The 20,544-nt window shown below is 40.3% G+C and overlaps 1 protein-coding gene across 1 annotated transcript in view; it reads right to left on the bottom strand.

Moving 5' to 3' along the window:
* The window catches only part of VNN1 (vanin 1), a 33,145-nt gene extending 19,716 nt beyond the window's left edge, over positions 1-13,429 (bottom strand). The window contains exons 1-2 of the mRNA XM_003255725.2: positions 13,206-13,429; positions 11,077-11,207 (exon numbers count right to left, since the gene is read on the bottom strand). Of these exons, the coding sequence (XP_003255773.2) occupies positions 11,077-11,207; positions 13,206-13,415 (341 nt within the window). The 5' untranslated portion in view covers positions 13,416-13,429. The remainder of the gene's footprint in view (positions 1-11,076; positions 11,208-13,205) is intronic.
* Positions 13,430-20,544: the final 7,115 nt, after the last annotated feature.

Here is a 20,544-nt window from a genome sequence, read left to right on the forward strand (position 1 = left end):
AGAGGCTGGACACCAAGCAGGGCACCCTGGGGATGAAACTCTGGGGAGGGTGGAGATGGGAAGGATGGAATGGACATGCTATGAGCTCGCTCACACATCTCCATTTAAATTTCTTAACTCACAGTAATTATTTATCTTTTTCTACTCGAAACTAAATGTTGACATTCATGTGATTATGAATCTTAGATATAAACACTTCACATTTAACAGTAATATTTAAGCAGACTTCAGATAAGTTTGGGGTCTTTTTTTGTTTCTTTAAATAAGGTTATAGTAGCAACAAAAACTCCTCTGAAGCCTTTCTCCATAGCCCTGCTCTATACATTCCCTAATGGCATAATGGATTTAAGCTATGAATCCTCAAAACATCACAACTACATTAAGGCGATGTTCTCAAATTTAGGGAAACTGCCTAATTAATATTATGCTATGGTGGAACTATGTGTTGATTTAAGTTCATCTGTGAAACATTCAAATCAAAGCTAAAACTATAAATATGAAATGCTAATGACAAGTCTGGAAAGGTACACTGTGACTCTTCATTTCTAACATTGATCTAACTTTCTATATTGGATCAATATATTGTATTTAGGTGGTATTAAAAATGATAACCTATTTAATTTAAATGTTAAATTTTAAACTATGAGGTCTACATCAAAACCACCAATTGACTAATGAACTCTTTAGGCATAATAAAGGTTAATATTCTAGGCGGTATAAATAATTTCTTGGCACCCACAAGGCAAGTAATATATAATTCAGACATGTGCACTTTATTATACAGAAGGAATATACCTCAACATAATAAAGGCTATAGATGGCATATATGTCAGCACCCACGGCTAACATCCTATGGAATGGGGAAAAGCTGAAAGCCTTTGTTCTAAGAACTCTAACAAGACAAGGAAGCCCACCTTCACCACTTCTATTCAACATCATACTGGAAGTCCTAGCCAGAGCAATCAGGCAAGAGGAAGAAATAAAAGATGAGGAGGAAGCAGAGGAAGATGGCCAAATAAAACCTTCCAGCGATTGTCTTCCTGCAGGATCACCAAACTGAACAACCATCCACACAAGAATGCACCTTCATAAGAACCAAAAATCAGAAGAGTAATAACAGCGCCTTGTTTTAAAATCATATCAAGGAAAGAGGCACTGAAGCGGGTAGGAAAGACAGTCTTTAATTGCCAACACCACTCTCCCCCATCCTCCAGGTTACCACATGGTGTGGAGAGAAAATTTGTGCCCTTGGGGGAAGGAAAGTACAGTGATTGTGGGACTTTACATTGGAAGTCAGCGTTGCCATGTAACAGCAGAAAGCAACATGGCACAGAATTCAGCCAGTGCCCACAGAGGGCACATTTAGAACAGCTCTTGTCAGAGAGGAATTGTCCTACCCAGCAGTCAGAACCTGAGTTACACCAAGCATCACCAATGTGGAATAAAGTTCTCTGGGATTCTAAATAAACTTGAAAGGCAGTCTAGGCCAGGGGTTCCCAATCCCTATGCCACGGACTATGGCCTGTTAGAAACTGGCTGCACAGTAGGAGATGAGTGGCATTACTGCCTGAGCTCCACCTCCTGTCAGATCAGTTGCAGCATTAGATTCTCATAGGAATGGAAGCCTGTTGTGAACTGTGCATCTGAGGAATCTAGGTTGCATGTTCCTTATGAGAATTTAACTAATGCCTGACAATCTGAGGTGGAACAGTTTTATCCAGAAAGCATCCTCCATCCTGTCCATTAAACAATTGTCTTCCACAAAACCAGTCCCTGGTGCCAAAAACGTTGGGGACAGCTGATTTAGGCCACAAGGACTACAATTCCTAGGCAAGTCCTAGTCTAGTGCTGTACTGAGCTCAGAACCAGTAGCCTTGGAGTGCACATAACCTAGTAAGACACCAGCTGGAGTAGTCAAAGGAGTGGTTGCATCATCCCTCCTCCAACTCCAGGCAGCACAGCTCACAGCTTTGAGAGAGACTCTGTCCCTCTGCCTTAAGAAAGGAGACAGGAGCATAAAGAGGACTTTGTCTTGCAACTTGGATAACAGCTCAACCACAGTAAAATAAAGCACCAAGCAGAGTACTGAATCCCCCAACCCAGGCCCTAGCTCCCTGATGATATTTCTAGACATACACTGGGCTATAAGGGAACTTCCTGCCCTGAATGGAAGGACCCAGTCGTGGCAAGAATCATCACCTGCTAACTAAAGAGCCCTTGGGTTTTGAATAAACATCGGTGATAGCCAGGCAGTACTCACCACGAGGCTTGGGTGGGACCCAGTACCATGCTGGTTTCAGGTGTGACCCAGCACATTCCCAGCTGTGGTGGCCATGGGCAGAGATTCATACTTCAGGAAAGGAGAGGGAAGAGTAAAAGGACTTTGTCTTACAAATTGGGTACCAACTTAGCCACAGTAACATAAAGCACCAAGCAGACTCCTAAAGTCCTCAATTCCAGGACTTAGCTCCTGGATGGCATTTCTAGACCCACCCTGAGCCAGAAAAGAACCCACTGCCCTCTCCTATAAGAAATGCTAAAGAAATTTCTTCAATCTGAAAGAAAAAGACATCAATAACCAATAAGAAAGCATCTTAAGGTACAAAACTCACTAGTAAGTACACAGACAAACATGGAGTGTTATAACTCTGTAATTGTGGTGTAAACTTCTCATATCTTAAGTAGAAAAACTAAAAGATGAACCAATAAAAAATAAAAACTATAAAAGCTTTTTAAGACATAGACAGTATAAGATATAAATAGAAACTATTAAAAATTAAAAGTATGGGGGATGAAGTTAAAGTATGAAGCATTTATTAGCTTTCTCTTTGCTTGTTAGTTTATACAATCAATATTAAGTTGTCATCACTTTAAAATAATGAATTATAAGTCATTATTTACAAGCTGCATGATAACATCAAATCAAAAAACCTACAACAGATACACAAAAAATGAAAAGCAAAAATTAAAACATACCATCAGAGAAAAACACCTTCACAAAAAGGAAGACAGGAAGAAAGGAAGACAACACCACAAAACAACCAGAAAACAAAAAAACAAAATAGCTTACTTAACAATAAAACATTGAATGTAAATGGTCTAAACTCTCCAATCAAAAGACATACAGTGGCTAAATGGATAAAAGGAAAAAAAAATCAACGGCAATGATCTGTTGTGTACAAGAAACACACTTCACTTATAAAGACACACATAGACTGAAAATAAAGGGATAGCAAAGATTTCCATGCAAATGGAAAATAAAAGCAGCAGGGGTAGCTATATTTTTATCAGACAGAATAGATTTCAGGACAAAAACCATAAAAAGAGACAAAGAAATTAATTATATAATGATAAAGAGGTAAATTCTGTCAGAGGATATAACAATTGTAAATATATATGCACCTAACACTTGAGCACACAGATATATAAAGGACATATTATTAGAGCTAAAGAGAGAGATAGATCCCAATGCAATAATAGCAGAGATTTCAACATCCTACTTTCAGCATTGGAAAGATCATCCAGAAGGAAAAACAAATAAAGAAACATTGGACATAATCTGCATTACAGACCAAGTGGACTTTATAATAGATAGTTACAGAAAATTTCATCCAATGGCTACAGAATAAACATTCTTCTCCCCAGCACATGGATCATTCTCAAGGAGAGACCATATGTTAGTTCACAAAACAAATCTTAAAACATTAAAAAAAATTGAGATCATATCAAGTATCTTCTCTGACCATAATGGAATAATACTAGAAATCAATAGCAAAGGGAATTTTGAAAACTATACAAACATACAGAAATTAAACAATGTGCTCCTGAATTACCAGTGGGTTAATGAAGAAATTAAGAAGAAAGTTAAAAATTTTATTGAAACAAATCAAATGGATATGCAACATATCAAAACTTATGGGATACAGCAAAATCGGTCTAAGAGGAATGTTTATAGCTATAAGTGCCTACAGTAACAAAGAAGAAAACCTTCAAATAAACAGGCTAATGATATATTTTTAAAAACTAGAAAAGGAAGAGCAAACCAAACCTGAAATTAGTAGAAGAAAAGTAATAAACATCTGAACAGAAATAATGAAATTGAAATAAAAAACATACAAAAAAACAAAACAAAAAGTTGCTTTTTGAAAAGATAAACAAAATTGACTTTTAGTGAGACTAAGAAAAAAAGATAGAAGAAAAATAAACTTAGAGATGAAAAATGAGACATTATAACCAGTACTGCAGAAATTCAAAAGATCATTAGAGATTACTAAGAGCAACTATACACCGATAAATTGGAAAACCTAGAAGACATGAATAAATTCCTAGACACATGCAGCCTACCAAGATTGAACCACAAAGAAATCCAAAACCTGAATAGACAAATAACAAATAATAAGATTGAAGCTGTAATAAAAGATCTCTCAGCAAAGAAAAGCCCAGGACTTAAAGGCTTCAGTGCTGAATTTTACCAAACAATTGAAGAACTAATACAAATCCTATTTGAACTATTCCAAAAAATAGAGAAGGGAAGGTTTCCAAACTTATTCAATGAGGCTAGTATTACCCTGATACCAAAACCAGGCAAAGACACATAAAAAAGAAAACTACAGCCCAACATCCCTGATGAACATTGATGTAAAAAACCTCAACAAAATACTAGCAAACCAAATGCAATAACACATTAAAAAATTATTCATCATGACCAAGTTGGATTTATCCCAAGGGTGCAAGGATGGTTCAACATGCACAAATCAATTGATGTGGCACATCATATCAACAGAATGAAGAACAAAAACCATATGGTCATTTCAAATGACACTGAAAAAACGTTTGGTAAAATTCAACATTCCTTCATAATAAAAACCCTCAATAACTGGGTATAGAAGGAACATACCTCAACACAATAATAGCCATTTATGACAGACCCATGGCTGGTATCATACTGAATGAGGAAAAACTGAAAGCTTTTCTCTAAGATCTAGAAAAGACAAGGATGTCCATTTTCACCACTATTATTCAACATAGTAGTGGAGGTCCTCACTAAAGTAATCAGACAAGAGAAAGAAATGAAATGCATCCAAATTGGAAAGGAGGAAAATTATTTTTGTTTGCAGATGCTATTGTCTTATACTTGGAAAACCCTAAAGACTCCACCAAAAAACTAATAGAACTGGTAAACAAATTCAGTAATGTTGCAGGATACAAAATCAACATAAAAAATCAGTAGCATTTCTGTGTCAAGAGCAAGCAATCTGAAAAAGAAATCAAGAAAGGAATAGCATTTTTTATAGCTATAAATAAAATATAGTACTTAGGAATTAATTTATCCAAAGAAGAGAAAGCTCTCTACAATTAAGTCTGTAAAACATTGATGTAAGAAACTGAAGAGGACCCAAAACATGGAAACATATTCCATGTTCATAGATTGGAAGAATCAATATTGTTAAAATGCCCATACTATCCAAAGCATTCTACAGATTCAATGCAATCTCCATCAAAATACCAATGTCATTCTTCACAGACATAGAAAAAAAATTCTAAAATTTATGTGGAACCACAGAAGATCCAGAAACCCTCCTGGGCAAAAAGAAAAAAAACTGGAGAAATCACATTACCTGACTTTAAATTATACTACAGAGCTCTAGTAACCAAAACTGCATGGTACTGGCATAAAAACAGACACATAGACCAATGAAACAGAATAGAGAACCCAGAAAGAAACCCAAACATCTACAGTGAACTCATCTTCAACAAAGATACCAAGAGCATATATTGGGGAAAGGACAGTTTTTTCAATAAATGGTGCTGGGAAAACTGGATACCCATATGCAGAAGAATGAAAGTAGACCCCTATCTCTCACTTTGTACAAAAATCAAATGAAAATGAATTATATACTTAAATATTTGACCTCAAACTATGAAACTACTAAAAGAAAACTTTGGGGAAACTCTCCAGGACATTGGTCTGGACAAAGATTTCTTGAGTAATACCCCACAGGCACAGGCAACCAAAGCAAAAATGGACAAATGGAATCACATGAAGGTAAAAAGCTTCTGCACAGCAGGGGAAACTATCAAGAAAGTGAAGAGACAACCCACAGATTGGGATAAAATATTTGCAAACTATCCATCTGATAAGGGATTAACCAGAATATGTAAGAAGTCCAAACAACTCTATAGGAAAAAAATCTAATAATCCAATCCAAAAATAGGCAAAAGATTTGAATAGACATTTCTCAAAAGAAGTTATACAAATGGCAAACAGGCATGTGAAAACGTGCTCAACATCACTGATCATCAGAAAAATGCAAATCAACCGGGCGCAGTGTCTCACACCTGTAATCCCAGCACTTCTAGAGGCTGAGGCAAGAGGATAACCTGAGGTCAGGAGTTCGAGACCAGCCTGGACAACATGGTGGAACCCCGTCTCTACTAAAAATACAAAAATTAGCCGGGTATAGTGGTGGCACCTTAATCCCAGCTACTCGTGAGGCTGAGGCAGGAGAACCGCTTGGACCCAGGAGGCGGAGGTTGCAGTGAGTCAGTGAGTCTAGATCCCACCATTGCACTTCAGCCTGGGAGACAAGAGTGAGGCTCTGTCTCAAAAAAAAAAAAAAAAAAAAAAAAAAAAAAAAAAAGCAAATCAAAACTACAATTATATCATCTCACACCTGTTAAAATGACTTATAACAAATGCTGGTGAGGATGTAGAAAAAAGGGAACCCTCATACACTGTTAGTGGGAATGTAAATTAGTACAGTCACTGTGGAGAACAGTTTGAAGGTTTCTCAAAAAACTAAAAATAGAGCCACCACACAATCTAGCAATCCCACTGCTGGGTATATACTCCTCAAAAAGAAAATCAGTATATAGAAAAGATATCTGCACTTTCATGTTTATTGCAACTCTGTTCACAATAGCCAAAATTTGAAAACAACCGTGTGGTACATGTACACAATAAAGTACTATTCAGCCACAAAAAGAATGAGATCCAGTCATTTGCAATAATATCAATGGAACTGGAGATCATTAGGTTATGTGAAATAATACAAGTTAGGCACAGAAAGACAAACATCACATGTTCTCACTTATTTGTGCGATCTAAAAATCAAAACAATTGAACCCATGGAGATACAGATAGAGAATAGAAAGATGGTTACCAGAGGCTGGGAAGGGTAGTTAGGGGAGGGGTGGAGAGAAAGTGAGGAGATTAATGGATACAAAAAAAATAGTTAGAATGAATGAATAAGGTCTAGTATTCGATAGCACAACAGGGTGACTATAATCAATAATAACTTAATTGTCCATTTAAAATTACCTAAAAGAGTATAATTGAATGGTTTGTAATACAAAGGATAAATGCTTGAGGAGATGAAACCCCATTCTTCATGATGTGATTATTACCATTGCATGCTTGTGTACAAACATCAAAACATCTCATGTACCCTATAAATATATACATCTACTATATACCAATGAAAGTTAAAAATAATTAACAAAAAAAGTTGAATAAGTAAATTCATCTTTAATTTAGGTTATTAGACGTAGTTTGTCTCTGAATACGCAAGCTTTCTTCTATGATGCAATGAAAGTATCTGAACAAAACTGTACTTCACTTAGCTGCTCAGAAACTCTTAGAACTATACTTAATATCCAGTTGTAATGAGCAGCTCTTTACCATGATGCCTCATAACAACGGCTTCCTCTATTCACATGGGTTCTAGTTTGTTGTTAGAACTAAAGTATCCTATTTTTAATTATATTAGATATAATTAGAAACTTCAAATCCTTCTGGAAAGATATGACATATAAATGCTAAATTAATTAATTAAATAAAAAAGAAAAGTGATGAGAGCCTGTTCCTTTAACACTCAGTCTAAGAGGTGATGTAGGTCTCAAAAGTTTGGTGAATATGAGAAGAGAAAGCAATCGACTATGTGCATACCTCAAACATACTCAATAAGATGAGATCTGATTCTATGAGAGCAGGGAAGGATATTGAGTCCTCCCTTTCTCTCACATCCTACATCCAGTCTTTCAGCAAAACCTGCCAGTGCTACTTTCAAACTTTATTCGGAATCTGTCCACTTCTCAATACCTAAACTTCTACCATCTCTTGGTCTCAGACCCATCATCTCTCTGCCAAAATGATCACAACAGCTTTTTAACTGCCCTGTACTTCTTTGGTGACCTATACCCTGGAGTCTATTCTCTACATTGCGTTCCTCCTGCCCTTCTGCCTCCATTTCCTACTTTTCTCCTCTTCTGTCACATCCCTGTAACCACACTAACCCTTTTTCTGTTCCATAGGTTAGACACATACTCTGACCAGAGGATCTTGGAATTTAGAATTCCCTCAGCCTGGAGTGCACTTTTCTCAGATACTCATATGATCTATCGCCTCATTTCTTTCAGGTCTTTGCTGAAATCTCACTGTGATGCCCTCTGACGACCTTTTAAAAATTTCAGCCCCACGCTTGCCACCCTATTCACCTTCCCCACTTTATGTTTTCCATAACATTTATTTCCACCTCATATCATAGATAGGTAGACAGATGAAAGAAACCTATATAAAGACAGGTAGATAGATAATAGATAGATAGATAATTATCTTTTAAAAAAAATTATTACCTCCCCACACTAGAATATAAATTTCAAGAGGACAGGAATTTTTAATCTGTTCTGTTCACTTCATTGCCCAGAACAATGTCTAGACATAATAGGTACTCAAAAAAATTTGCAGAGTTAATAAATTAAGGCAGCTGGGCGTGATGGCTCATACCTGTAATCCCAGCACTTTGGGAAGCTGAGCAGGTGGATCACTTGAGGCCAGGAGTTCAAGACCAGCCTGGCCAACATGGTGAAACCCGTCTCTACTGAAAATATGAAAAACTAGCTGGGTGTTGTGGCTCACACCTGTCATTCTCGGGAGGCTGAGGCACGAGAATTGCTTGGACCCGGGGGATAGAGGTTGCAGTGAGCTGAGATCACACCACTGCACTCCAGCTTGGGCGACACAGAGTCTCTCTCTCAAAAAAAAAAAAAAAATTGAGAGAGAGAATTAAGGCAAGACATTCAGACATCATTAGTTGATGGAAAACACAAATGGGCAACCGGGTTCCTTGAAATGAAGTGAATGGGACATCCTTGTGGGGACGTTCAGGAGGCCCTTGGAGATGAGGTTCTAGGGAAAGGCCATTCAGAAATAAGTCAATTCAATTCATAGTGGAAGTGATAGCAGAGAGCTTGCCTTTTAGAAACTGAAGCACTGACATATGACATGATTAAATAAGAAATAATTATGGCACAATTAAATACGAATAGAGTAAATGATTATGATTAGTAACACTGGAATTTGTCAAAATCCACCTTGTCAAAATCAAAGTGTCTTTGTAAGTAGTTTTTGTGGGTTGGTTTGTTTGTTTGTTTTTGAGACAGAGTCTAGCTCTGTCACCCAGGCTGGAGTGCTATGCCACTATCTTGGCTCACTGCAACCTCTGCCTCCCGGGTTCAAGCAGTTCTCCCTGCCTCAGCCTCCCAAGTAGCTGCGATTATAGATGTCCACCACCATGCCCCACTAATTTTTGTATTTTTAGTAGAGATGGGATTTTGACTAATTGGCCAGGCTGGTCTCGCACTCTTGACCTCAGGTGATCCTCCCGCCTCAGCCTCCCAAAGTGCTGGAATTACAGGCATGTGCCACCACAGCCAGCCACTTTATGTGGGTTTTTTTCTTTTATTATTATTATTATACTTTAAGTTCTGAGATACATGTACAGAACGTGAAGGTTTGTTACATAGGTATACATGTGCTATGGTGGTTTGCTGCACCCACCAACCCATCATCTACATTAGGTATTTCTCCTAATGCTATCCCTCCCTTAGCCCCTGACTCCCCGACAGGCCCCGGTGTGTGATGTTCCTCTCCCTGTATCCATGTATTCTCATTGTGCAGCTCCCATTTATGAGTGAGAACATGCAATGTTTTGTTTTCTGTTCCTGTGTTAGTTTGTTGAGAATGGTGGTTTCCAGCTTTATCCATGTCCCTGCAAAGCACATGAACTCATCCTTTTTTATGGCTGCATAGTGTTCCATGGTGTATATGTGCCACATTTTCTTTATCCAGTCTACCATTGATGGGCATTTGGGTTGGTTCCAAGTCTTTGCTATTGTGAACAGTGCTGCAATAAACATACGTGTGCACGTGTCTTTATAGTAGAATGATTTATGATCCTTTGGTATATACCCAGTAATGGGATTGCTGGGTCAAATGGTATTTCTGGTTCTAGATCCTTAAGGAATTGCCACACTGTCTTCCACAATTGTTGAACTAATTTATACTCCCACCAACAGTGTAAAAGTATTCCTCTTTCTTCACATCCTCTCCAGCATCTGTTGTTCCCTGACTTTTTAATCATCACCATTCTAAGTGGCGTTGTGTGATTTTGAGAATAGTTCCAAAAGAGGAATTCCTAAAACAATTTTAGCCATGTGTATTCAGAAAGAAGTATGTGAACCGACATGATTTTCTTAGGTGTGTAAGATATTGGTTTCCTTACATTAAAATTAATAGTGCTGCTTTCATCACACTTAACATCTCTTTAGCCTAGACCTGACTTAAACCACTTACAATCCTGTGCCATATCACCTCTTAGATTACAATCAGCTTACACTTTAAGGACTTTACTACATTAACCTCATCAGCTATCTTATTAATGAGAAAGGAAAACTATTCATCTTAAACTGATGTGACTCTATTTTGCCATTTACTCATACAGTTTTCAAATCACAGACCCACACAGGGAAATATTTTTCTGTTCACTGGTGAGGAGTCAGAGACCAGAGATGTTCACATTGAATGTGATGATTTCTAAGCTACCTTCTCACTCTAATTTCTGTGACTTCATAATTCGTATTTACTCTCCCAGTAAATATACCCATAGTAGATGAAAAATAAGCTATACTGAAATTTAAGAGTTGATCATGGATCTATGCAATGATCATCAACAAAGTTTTCCCAGCTAAATCAAGTTAATGTTTACTAGTGAATTTTTCACAAAGTTGTTTCTTTACCTGTTAGGATCATTACAGGGGATCCAGTTTACTTCAGGGTCTGGGATGTCCTCCAAGTATGGGTAGAGAGAGTCCCTGTTGAAGTTCCAGCCATAAATAGCATCTTCTGGAGTCACAATAATATGCGCACCCTGTTAAAAATGCAACTTAATCCAAAGGGGGGCCTGCAAAAGGAGCTGAGGAACTGAGTGGCTGAGTAACAACTATTTGGGCTTCCCCCCACACCCCTTAGATCTTATTTTGTTTTCTATATTTTTATAATTATTTTCTTTTCCAAAGCATTTTAATTTCCTTTATTTCAGTGCACTGTTGCTCTTTTTATTTTTCTTTTCTTTTCTTTATTTCTAATTTTAGATTCAGAGGGTACATATGCAGGTTTGTTACATGGATATGTTACATAATGGTGAGGTTTGGGCTTCTAGTCAAGCATTATTTTTTCTCTCTCTCTCTTTTTTTTTTTTTTCAGATGTAGTTTCGCTCTTGTTGCCCAGGCTGGAGTGCAATGGCGCGATCTCGGCTCACCACAGCCTCCACCTCCCGGGTTCAAGCAATTCTCCCGCCTCAGCCTCATGAGTAGCTAGGATCACAGGCACCCGCCACCATGCCTGGCCAATTTTTGTATTTTTAGTAGAGATGGGGTTTCTCCATATTGGTCAGGATGGTCTTGAACTCCCAACCTCAGGTGATCTGCCTGCCTCAGCCTCCCAAAGTGTTGGAATTACAGACATGAGCCACCACGCCCGGCTTAGTCAAGCATTTTAATTTTCTAATCCTGCCACTGTTGTTTCCTATGGCAGTCGTTAACTATAAACCTAGCTCGTCCTGGAACCAAGCCTCTCCTTGAACTTTGGCTGATGATTGTGCCTGTGTCAAGACTGATTAATAACTTAAATGCTCTGTTTGTTTCCTCCTCTGCCCCAGCCTTCCCCCACAAACATGATTCCTGCTTCTCAGAAAAAGAGGAGCCACAAACTGGTTACTTGAACTGTGCCATGCCTACAAGTACTGCCTGAGCTAACCTGGGCACCTTCCAATTAGAGAGTCACCTTAAAAAGCTCTGTGACCTTCAAGGAAATAGTTGGACTAAGGGTGAAAAAGAACATCAGAACTCCTGATAACCTTTTAAATATTCGTGTATATAAGAATACAGGGCAGTCACGGTAGCTCATGCCTGTAATCCCAGCACTTTGGGAGCCTGAGGCAGGTGGATCACCTGAGGTCAGGAGTTCAAGTCCAGCCTGGGCAACATGGCAAAACCCAGTATCTACAAAAAATATACAAAACTTAGCTGGGCACAGTGGCATGCATCTGTGGTCCCAGCTACTCTGGAGGCTTTAGTGGGAGAATCACCTGAGCCCGGGAAGTCAAGGCTGCAGCGAGACGTGATCACACCACTACACTCCATCCTGGGTGACAGAGTGAGACCCTGTCTCAACAACAACACAAAAGAATATATATTTATAGATATATGTAATACACATTTATCCATGACTTTTGTCACACCTCATATATTCCTGGTCTACCCCTAATCGATTAATAGCTTTTAAAATAATATTCGTGTAAACCACAATTTATACTGTATGATTAACTTTAAACTGAAACCTTCACTCAACTTAAGGACTCACAATGCATTACATATACTTTTATCTTGTAATTAGAATGAAGTATGAAGTATATAATGCATGCTGGCAAGGAATTGAAAACTTAAATTTGTTTTCAGATTATAAATTTATTCGAAAACCTGCAAACCCTTAATAGCACATGAGTACATGAAGGCCACTAATACTCTGAAAATAGCACCTAGTTCCTGACCTATTTAGCCTCCATCCTCCATCTGTACCAGAAAAGGGGAACAAAGATGTTGAATTTATGGCCAGTTCCTCAAAGTTCTGCTGCTTCTTGATAATGAGCAAATTGTTCTTTTCTTAACTTTGTTCTTACTGTTAGGGAAGTGTCCTTTCTCTAATATTGAGAGGAAAGTAGAATTCTAACTGTAAAATAAAGGTTCTTGGCTACTCTGATACATATGTCGTCTTAAAGTGTAACTGACCCTGACAGTGGCCCTGTCTCCTAGGACCCCCTCCTTTCTCATAGAATCCAGTACACTGGAGAGATGGTAGAGATGGTACCTGATCCGCTGCTGATGTGATCGCTCCTTCCAAAATGTCCAGATTCCAATTCATTAATGCCAAAGCCTCCTCACGAGACACTGGTGTTAGGGTGGCATTGGGCAATATCACTGCATGCTCGTAAACAGCTGCAGTGAAAGTGTCCTGGCAGCTGGCTCTTGAGACATAGAAAAGCAAAATTGCCACATAAGCCGGCAACTGAGTAGTCATGCTGAAGTCCAATGACTGCTGAAAAACAGAGCCTGTCCTGGTATTTATAGAAAGAAGACACGTGGTGTCCAGAGCTTAGTACCTTAAAAATAAACTACGGAAGTTAATTAAGAAAACGCTAGGATTTCATAGCATTGTTAGATAACAAAAGACCCTCCCTTATTGCAGTAATTTGTGAAGACTAAATCAAGTACTGTATGTACATTAGTTCGCCAGGGCTGCCTAACAAAATACAATAAACTGGGTGGTGTAAAAAATAAAAAATTTATTGCTTTGCAGTTCTGGAGGGTAGGAGTCCCAGATGAAGGTGTCAGCAGAGTTGGTTCCTCCTGAGGGCAGTGAAGGAAGGATGCGTTCCAGGCCTCTCTCCTTGACCCATAGATGGTGCCTTCTCCTGTGTCTCTTCATATGCTATTCTCCCCATGTGTGTGCCTGTGTCCAAGTTTTCCCTTTTTATGAGGACACCACTCTAATCTTTAACACGGAGAAAGGGAAAATCCCAGCTCTAGCTTTTTTTGTCATCGTTGTTGTTTGTTTATTGTTGTTGTTGTTTGAGACGGAGTTTCACTCTTGTCACCAAGGCTGGAGTGCAGTGGCGCAATCTCTGCTCACTGCAACCTCCGCCTCTCGGGTTCATGTGATTCTCCTGCCTCAGCCTCCCAAGTAGCTGGGATTACAGGCACCCGCCACCATGCCATGCTAATTTTTTGTATTTTTAGCAGAGATGGGGTTTCGCCATGTTGGGTAAGCTGGTCTCAAATTCCTGACCTCAGGTGATCCACCTGCTTTGTTTTTATGCCAACTAAGGGCAGAAGAAAAAAGCCAAGTGAAGGTCATAAACCCAGGGGTACTGGCTCACTGAAAGACTGAGACTTAATCATAGGACCAATTAGATTTAGTGCCCTCTGTACTCCAGTATAACTTCATCTTAACTAATTAGATCTGAAATGACCCCGTTTCCAAAAAAGGTTACATTCTAAGATACTGGCAGTTAGGACTTCAACATATAAATTTTTGGAATTCATATATTTTGGAATGTCAACACATAGACATTCAAATAATTCTAAAACTTTATTATTATCTTCATTTGAATATTTCAGCTCCACACTTTGATTTACTTTATTTTCCTCAAAATGGGGAAGCCAGGACAAAGAGGAATACAACAGCATCTCCCACTTTCTCTGGGTCAGGAATCTGGGGGCAGTTTAGCTGGTGCCTCTGGCCCAAGGTCTCTTTCACAAGGCTGCAGTCAAGCAGCTGCCAGGGCTAGCTATATCAAGGCTTGACTCCAGGAGGATTCACTTCCAAGCTCCAAGCTCCCTCATGTGGCTGATGGCAGGGCTCAAGACCTCATTGGTTGTTGCCCAGAGACATGAGTTCCTAGTGATGCAAACCTCACCATAGGGCAGCCCGCATTATGGTATCTGGATTCCCTTAGAGCCAGAGAGCAAGTGAACCCACTGGAGATGGAAGCCACAGATGCTTCGTAATGTAATCGGGGAAGCAACACCTCATCACTTTTGTTGTATTCTATCCAATAAAGCATTATGAACCATCTTTGAAGCTGCTTATCACAGAGGCAACAGAGGTGTATAAAGAATCAGAGCAAAAAAAAAAAAAAAAAAAAAAAAATGAGAGCTGGGGAGCAAGATCCAGAGAGAGGAGAGGGAAATTATATAAAATAGAAAAACTGTTCATAGATTTTGATATTGAGTAAGTTGGCAAATTTTGTTTCAGTTGTGCATTAAGTATAATATTTACAGAATTAGTGTTTATGTTTTTCCATTTTATTTTTAGATCTATTTGTCTTTGAATGGTATTTTTATAGTTCAATCTGCAAACAGGCATATCTAATTTTTTACTTTAGTAACTATAATGCATTCATTCTGCAATTGCCAAGGTAACCCAGAGGTTGTGGTTGGCTAGTCCTCCTGAGTCTCCAGTAAACGGCAGCTTCTCTGACTGCTTGCTGACCTCTTAGGGCCTTTCCATGCCCAGGTGGGTGGGAATACCACATATTTCACAAAAAGATGTCATTATTATGTAACAATTTATAAAAGGAAGCACTGAAATAAAAGTTAAAACTGAGATGAGTTGCCAAGAGGTTAAAAAATTACTTCTTGCCCTTCTTAGATTAAAAACATTAAACCTCCGATGGAGTTTCTAGTCCAACTCATAGAGAGCTTGGCAGTCATTTTTCCCATGCTCACAACAAGAAAAAAGCTAAACAAATGAAAATCAACAACTTTTCTAAGATGCATCAGAGAATTGAGATCACAGAATAAACTGCGGTCCTCACAATTGGAGAGATAGGCAGATACAGAGGTTAAGAGTGTACTGGGAGCAGAGTCCTCTGCGGCTGGCGCCAGTACCGTGGGGTCACTTGAACTGTAATTGACGAATTGCTGGAGGCACAGGGTGGACAACCTTGAGAGTTCTGGTCTGTTCTTCTTAACAAAAGCCTGCCCTCAAAGTAAAGTATTTTACCAGAGCCTAACCTACCTAGGGGAAGGAAAAATTCCAACCCCAGCCACTCTAATCTTCAATGTGGGGAAAGGGAAAATCTCATCTCTAGCTTGTTTTTATGCCAACTAATGGCAGAAGAAAAAAGCCAAGTGAAGTTCATAAACCCAGGGGTACAGGCTCACTAAAAGACTGAGACTAAATCATAGGACCAATAACCCTGTCCCTCCTCCAGCATGTCACTGCCACATGAATCTAGCCTTTCTGGCCTACCTAGCATGTACTAGCTGAGAGCAAATCTTCAGATGAAATAATGCAGTTCGGCCGGGCGCCGTGGCTCATGCCTATAATCCCAGCACTTTATGAGGCTGAGACGGGAGGATCACCAAAGGTCAGGAGTTTGAGAGGAGCCTGACCAACATGGAGAAACCCGTCTCTACTAAAAATACAAAAATTAGCTGGGCATGGAGGGGAGCGGTGTGGGGGGTGGGGGCGCCTATAATCCCAGCTAGTCGGGAGGCTGAGGCAGGAAAATTGCTTGAACCCAGGAGGCGGAGGTTGCCTCGAGCTGAGATAGCGCCATTGCACTCCAGCTTGGTGACAGAGTGAGACTCCGTCTCAGAAAAAAAAAAAGAAAAAAGAAAAAAGAAAGAAAGAAATAGAAATAGAAACAGTGCAGTTCTTGCAGTAGAGTATCATCAGCAGGACATGGACCTGGGAGGCACCAGCAGCCTCTACTACAACTCCTAGGCTGGTTCTCTGGACCCTTAACCCTACTGCTACAGCCGGCCAAGGTCCCCAAATGCAGCCCTTCTGCTCACACAGAGTTGAAACTGGGAGAATTGTCTCCAAGGAAATGACTTTGAGTGTAGACAAAAGCCCTAATTGATACCTCCAGACTCCTCCAACCAAACTTGCATAGATGGAGCAGATTTTCTTTTGCAAGAAAAACATGACATCACACTGTCCAGAATAGGGCAAGACCCACAGTATTCTGGATTTTGCCAGCAGAGCAGTGATCACCCCACCCCAGGCAGCAGGTCCCCAGAGGAACTCAGAAGCAAGTCCTGCCCAGCTTACACAGAGAGAACCAGAAACAAGGGAAAAGGAGGGGAGAGCAAGGACTGAGCGGAGTGGGCACTGCCTCTTGCACTTCACCTGGTGGACTCTGAAAAGCCATGTGCACAGCGTGTAAAAGTGTGTCCATATACTTGTGTCTGATAAAAGATTGATGGGCCGTCAGCCTCTGCATTGCTACTCAATATATACACCCATATTTTAATATTTAGTGGCTACAATACAATGTCAATTCTTTTGTTGACATTAATCTGGTTTTAGGAAAAACAATCCGTTTTTCCTCTGCTCTCATACCACAACAACTAACACAAAAGACTGGTTACTCCCAAGTAGGTGGAGATTTCTCCCCACTAGAAAGCAAGCAATTGACTCTGCACAGACATCAGCTGGCTATCTTCCAGTTCAATCCAAACAGTATTTATCCAAAGATAGCGTCAGATCCCGCATATTAAGGGCTCAGTCCCACAAAACCGCCCCCTCCTTCCCACCAGTAACAAGTCTGGGCTTCCAGATCTTCCGACCAAATGGCTCTGTGTTGGGGGTTCCATGACCCTTTTTTATGGGTTCAATTAATTTGCTAGAGCGGCTCACAGAACTCAGGGAAACACTTACCTTTAGTGGCTTATTGTAAAGAATATTACAAAGGATACAAATGAAGAGGTGCATAGAGCGAGGTACGGGGGAAGGACTGGAGAGTCTTCCACACACCCCTAGGTGTGCCACCCTCCAGGAACCCTCCACATGTTCAGCTGTAAGGAAACTCTTGGAACTCTGTCCTTTTGGGTTTTTATGGAAGCTTCATTACATAGTCACGATTGACAACCATGTAGAAATGCGATTGGACAAAAAGGATATGATCCCATACTAACAGTTTGAGTGGGGAAACCCAGTAAAGCTTGTCTGTTCAGGTTTGTCTTGACATCTATAACATTTCTTCCTCTAGGGTATGGGGTGGGACCCTCTCTGAAATGAGGGTCTTTTGAGCCACAATCAGATTACAGTCCTGACTTAGGCAGGTAAAGAGAGGACAGGGGAAGGTCAGAGAGGGAGATTCTGTTTCATGAGGCCTGCTCCTGAGGCCTAAAACCCCCTAATGTTAAAACAAACAAACAAACAAAAAACCCTAACAAAGGATATGGGAGTTATAAGCCAGGAACTATAATATCACAAGTTGTTAATGTTACAAGAATACATATTTTTGCATAGGACTTAATAAAACTATTTTTGCATTGTTAATGTAGCCTGTAAACATGATGATGTGGCTTGAACTTGCTCTCATGAAAGAAAAAATGTTTTTGCTTACCAGTGAATTATACTCTGCTGTATCAGAAATATTAATTAAAGCCATGAAAGTGGCTTCACTCTCCGTAGAAAGATTTTAGATGAGGAAGATATAGCTGTGAGATCTGAGTCTAGCAGAGTGCATCATTTATATCAATGACAAACAAAATAAGTGTGGTTGGGGGAGGGAGAAGAGACAAAAAGGTCAAAGAAAATAAAAAGTGAAAGGCATTAAAATGTGGGGGGTAAAATTACTCCAAGAAGTACAGGCTTAGTAAGAGCTGAGAACTGACCACGAGATTTGACTTTTTTTTTTAGACAAGGTCTCATTCTGTTGCCCAGGCTGGAGTGCAGTGGTACAATCTTGGCTCACTGCAGCCTCCACCTCCTGGGCTCAAGTGATCCTCCCACCCCAGCCTCTCCAGTAGCTGGGATCACAACAGCATACTCGGCTAATTTGCTGCTGTTGTTATCGTTTGTAGAGACAAGGTTTTGCTATATTGTCCAGGCTGATCTCAAACTCCTTGGCTCAAGCCATCTGCCTGCTTTGTCCTTCCAAAGTGCTGAGATTACAGGTGTGAGTTACCATAGCCTGCCCCGAGATTTGATTTTAAAGTTCCTTTTAATAAAGAGAGGGGGGCAGGAGTCAGCTTACATAAAAATGCCATGAGGTGAGAGGTGCCGAGGAAGCTGGGGAGGCCAGAGTGCATGATGCAGCCTCCAGACAACTGGCTTAGGAAAGAGAAGAAAGAATTCTAGAAGGAACCAATGTGAGGCGATAAAGAGGGAAGATGCCCACCTCCTGCATGCAGAGGAATCAGGGGCACAAACCTAAGATCCGAGAGTGATAGCCCCTGAAGAGAGAATCCAGGAAAGATGGGAGAGGGAAACCGAGTGCATTTTCTGCCACCCAGAATGTCTCTGACTTCCTGGTGCTGGACTGAATTATAGCAGGTGGAAATAAACACCTAGGAAAAGTTCAGCAATGCATTTGTCAAACATTCTGTGGACATAAGAGTGTCTCCTACATAACCCAGAGAACCCAGCTGCTCTTCAGCACATCTCTTTCCAGAGTTAATCAGTGACCAACAAGAAAAATGACTAAGAGAGCCAGGACAGTGGGCCAGAGGTATTTGGGGAAAAGGTGACATGGTGGTCCCGTCTAGGAAGCTCCCAGCCTGGCACAGCCTGCAATAAACCCCTGACCACTGAGAAGGGCTCCACCAAGATTGGGTAGATTTCAGAACAGAATAATTTCAGAAGGAAATGAGATGTGATCTGAATGGCATAATTTATTTATTTATTTATTTATTTATTTATTTATTTATTTATTTATTTTTTGAGATGGAGTTTTGCTTTTCTTGCCCCAGGCTGGAGTGCAATGATGCGGTCTCAGCTCACTGCAACCTCCGCCTCCCGGATTCAAGTGATTCTCCTGTCTCAGCCTCCCAAGTAGCTGGGATTACAGGCACGCACCGCCACCCCCAACTAATTTTTGTATTTTTAGTAGAGACAGGGTTTCACCATGTTGGCCAGGATGGTCTCAAACTCCTGACCTCAGGTGATCTGTCCACCTCAGCTTCCCAATGTGCTGGAATTACACATGTGAGCCACCGCGTCCGGCTGACATAATTTGTTTTTTTAAAAATTTCTGTTTTGGCTGGCCCTGTGGCTCACACCTGTAATCTCAGCACTTTGGGAGGCCAAGGATAGCAAATCACTTGAGGTCAGGAGTTCAAGACCAGCCTGGCCTGGCCAACATGATGAAACTCTGTCTCTACCAAAAATATGAAAAATTAGCCAGGTGTGGTGGCATGAGCCTGAAGTCCCAGCTACTTGGGAGGCTGAGGCAGGAGAATCACTTGAACCAGGGATGAAGGGGGCCAGCCCCTCCACGCCTATGGGTGTTTCTCGTCAGATGGGATAAGAGACTGAGAAAAGAAATCAGACACAGAGACAAAGTATAGAGAAAGAACAGTGGGCCCAGGGGACCGGCGCTCAGCATACAGAGGACCCGCACAGGTACCAGTCTCTGAGTTCCCTCAGTATTTATTGATTACTGTTTTCACTGTTTCAGCAAGGGGAAGGCAGCAGGAGAACAGGGTGATAGTGGGGAGAAGAAGGTCAGCAAGAAAACATGTGAGCAAAGGAATCTGTGTCACAAATAAGTTCAAGGGAAGGTACTATGCCTGGATGTGCACGTAGGCCAGAGTGTAATAAAGAATAACAGAGCAGCATTGCTGCCAACATGTCTCGCCTCCAGCCACAGGGCAGTTTTCTCCTATCTCAGAATAGAACAAATGTACAA

Source organism: Nomascus leucogenys, chromosome 3 (assembly GCF_006542625.1).
Source record: "Nomascus leucogenys isolate Asia chromosome 3, Asia_NLE_v1, whole genome shotgun sequence".
Taxonomy (NCBI): domain Eukaryota; kingdom Metazoa; phylum Chordata; class Mammalia; order Primates; family Hylobatidae; genus Nomascus; species Nomascus leucogenys.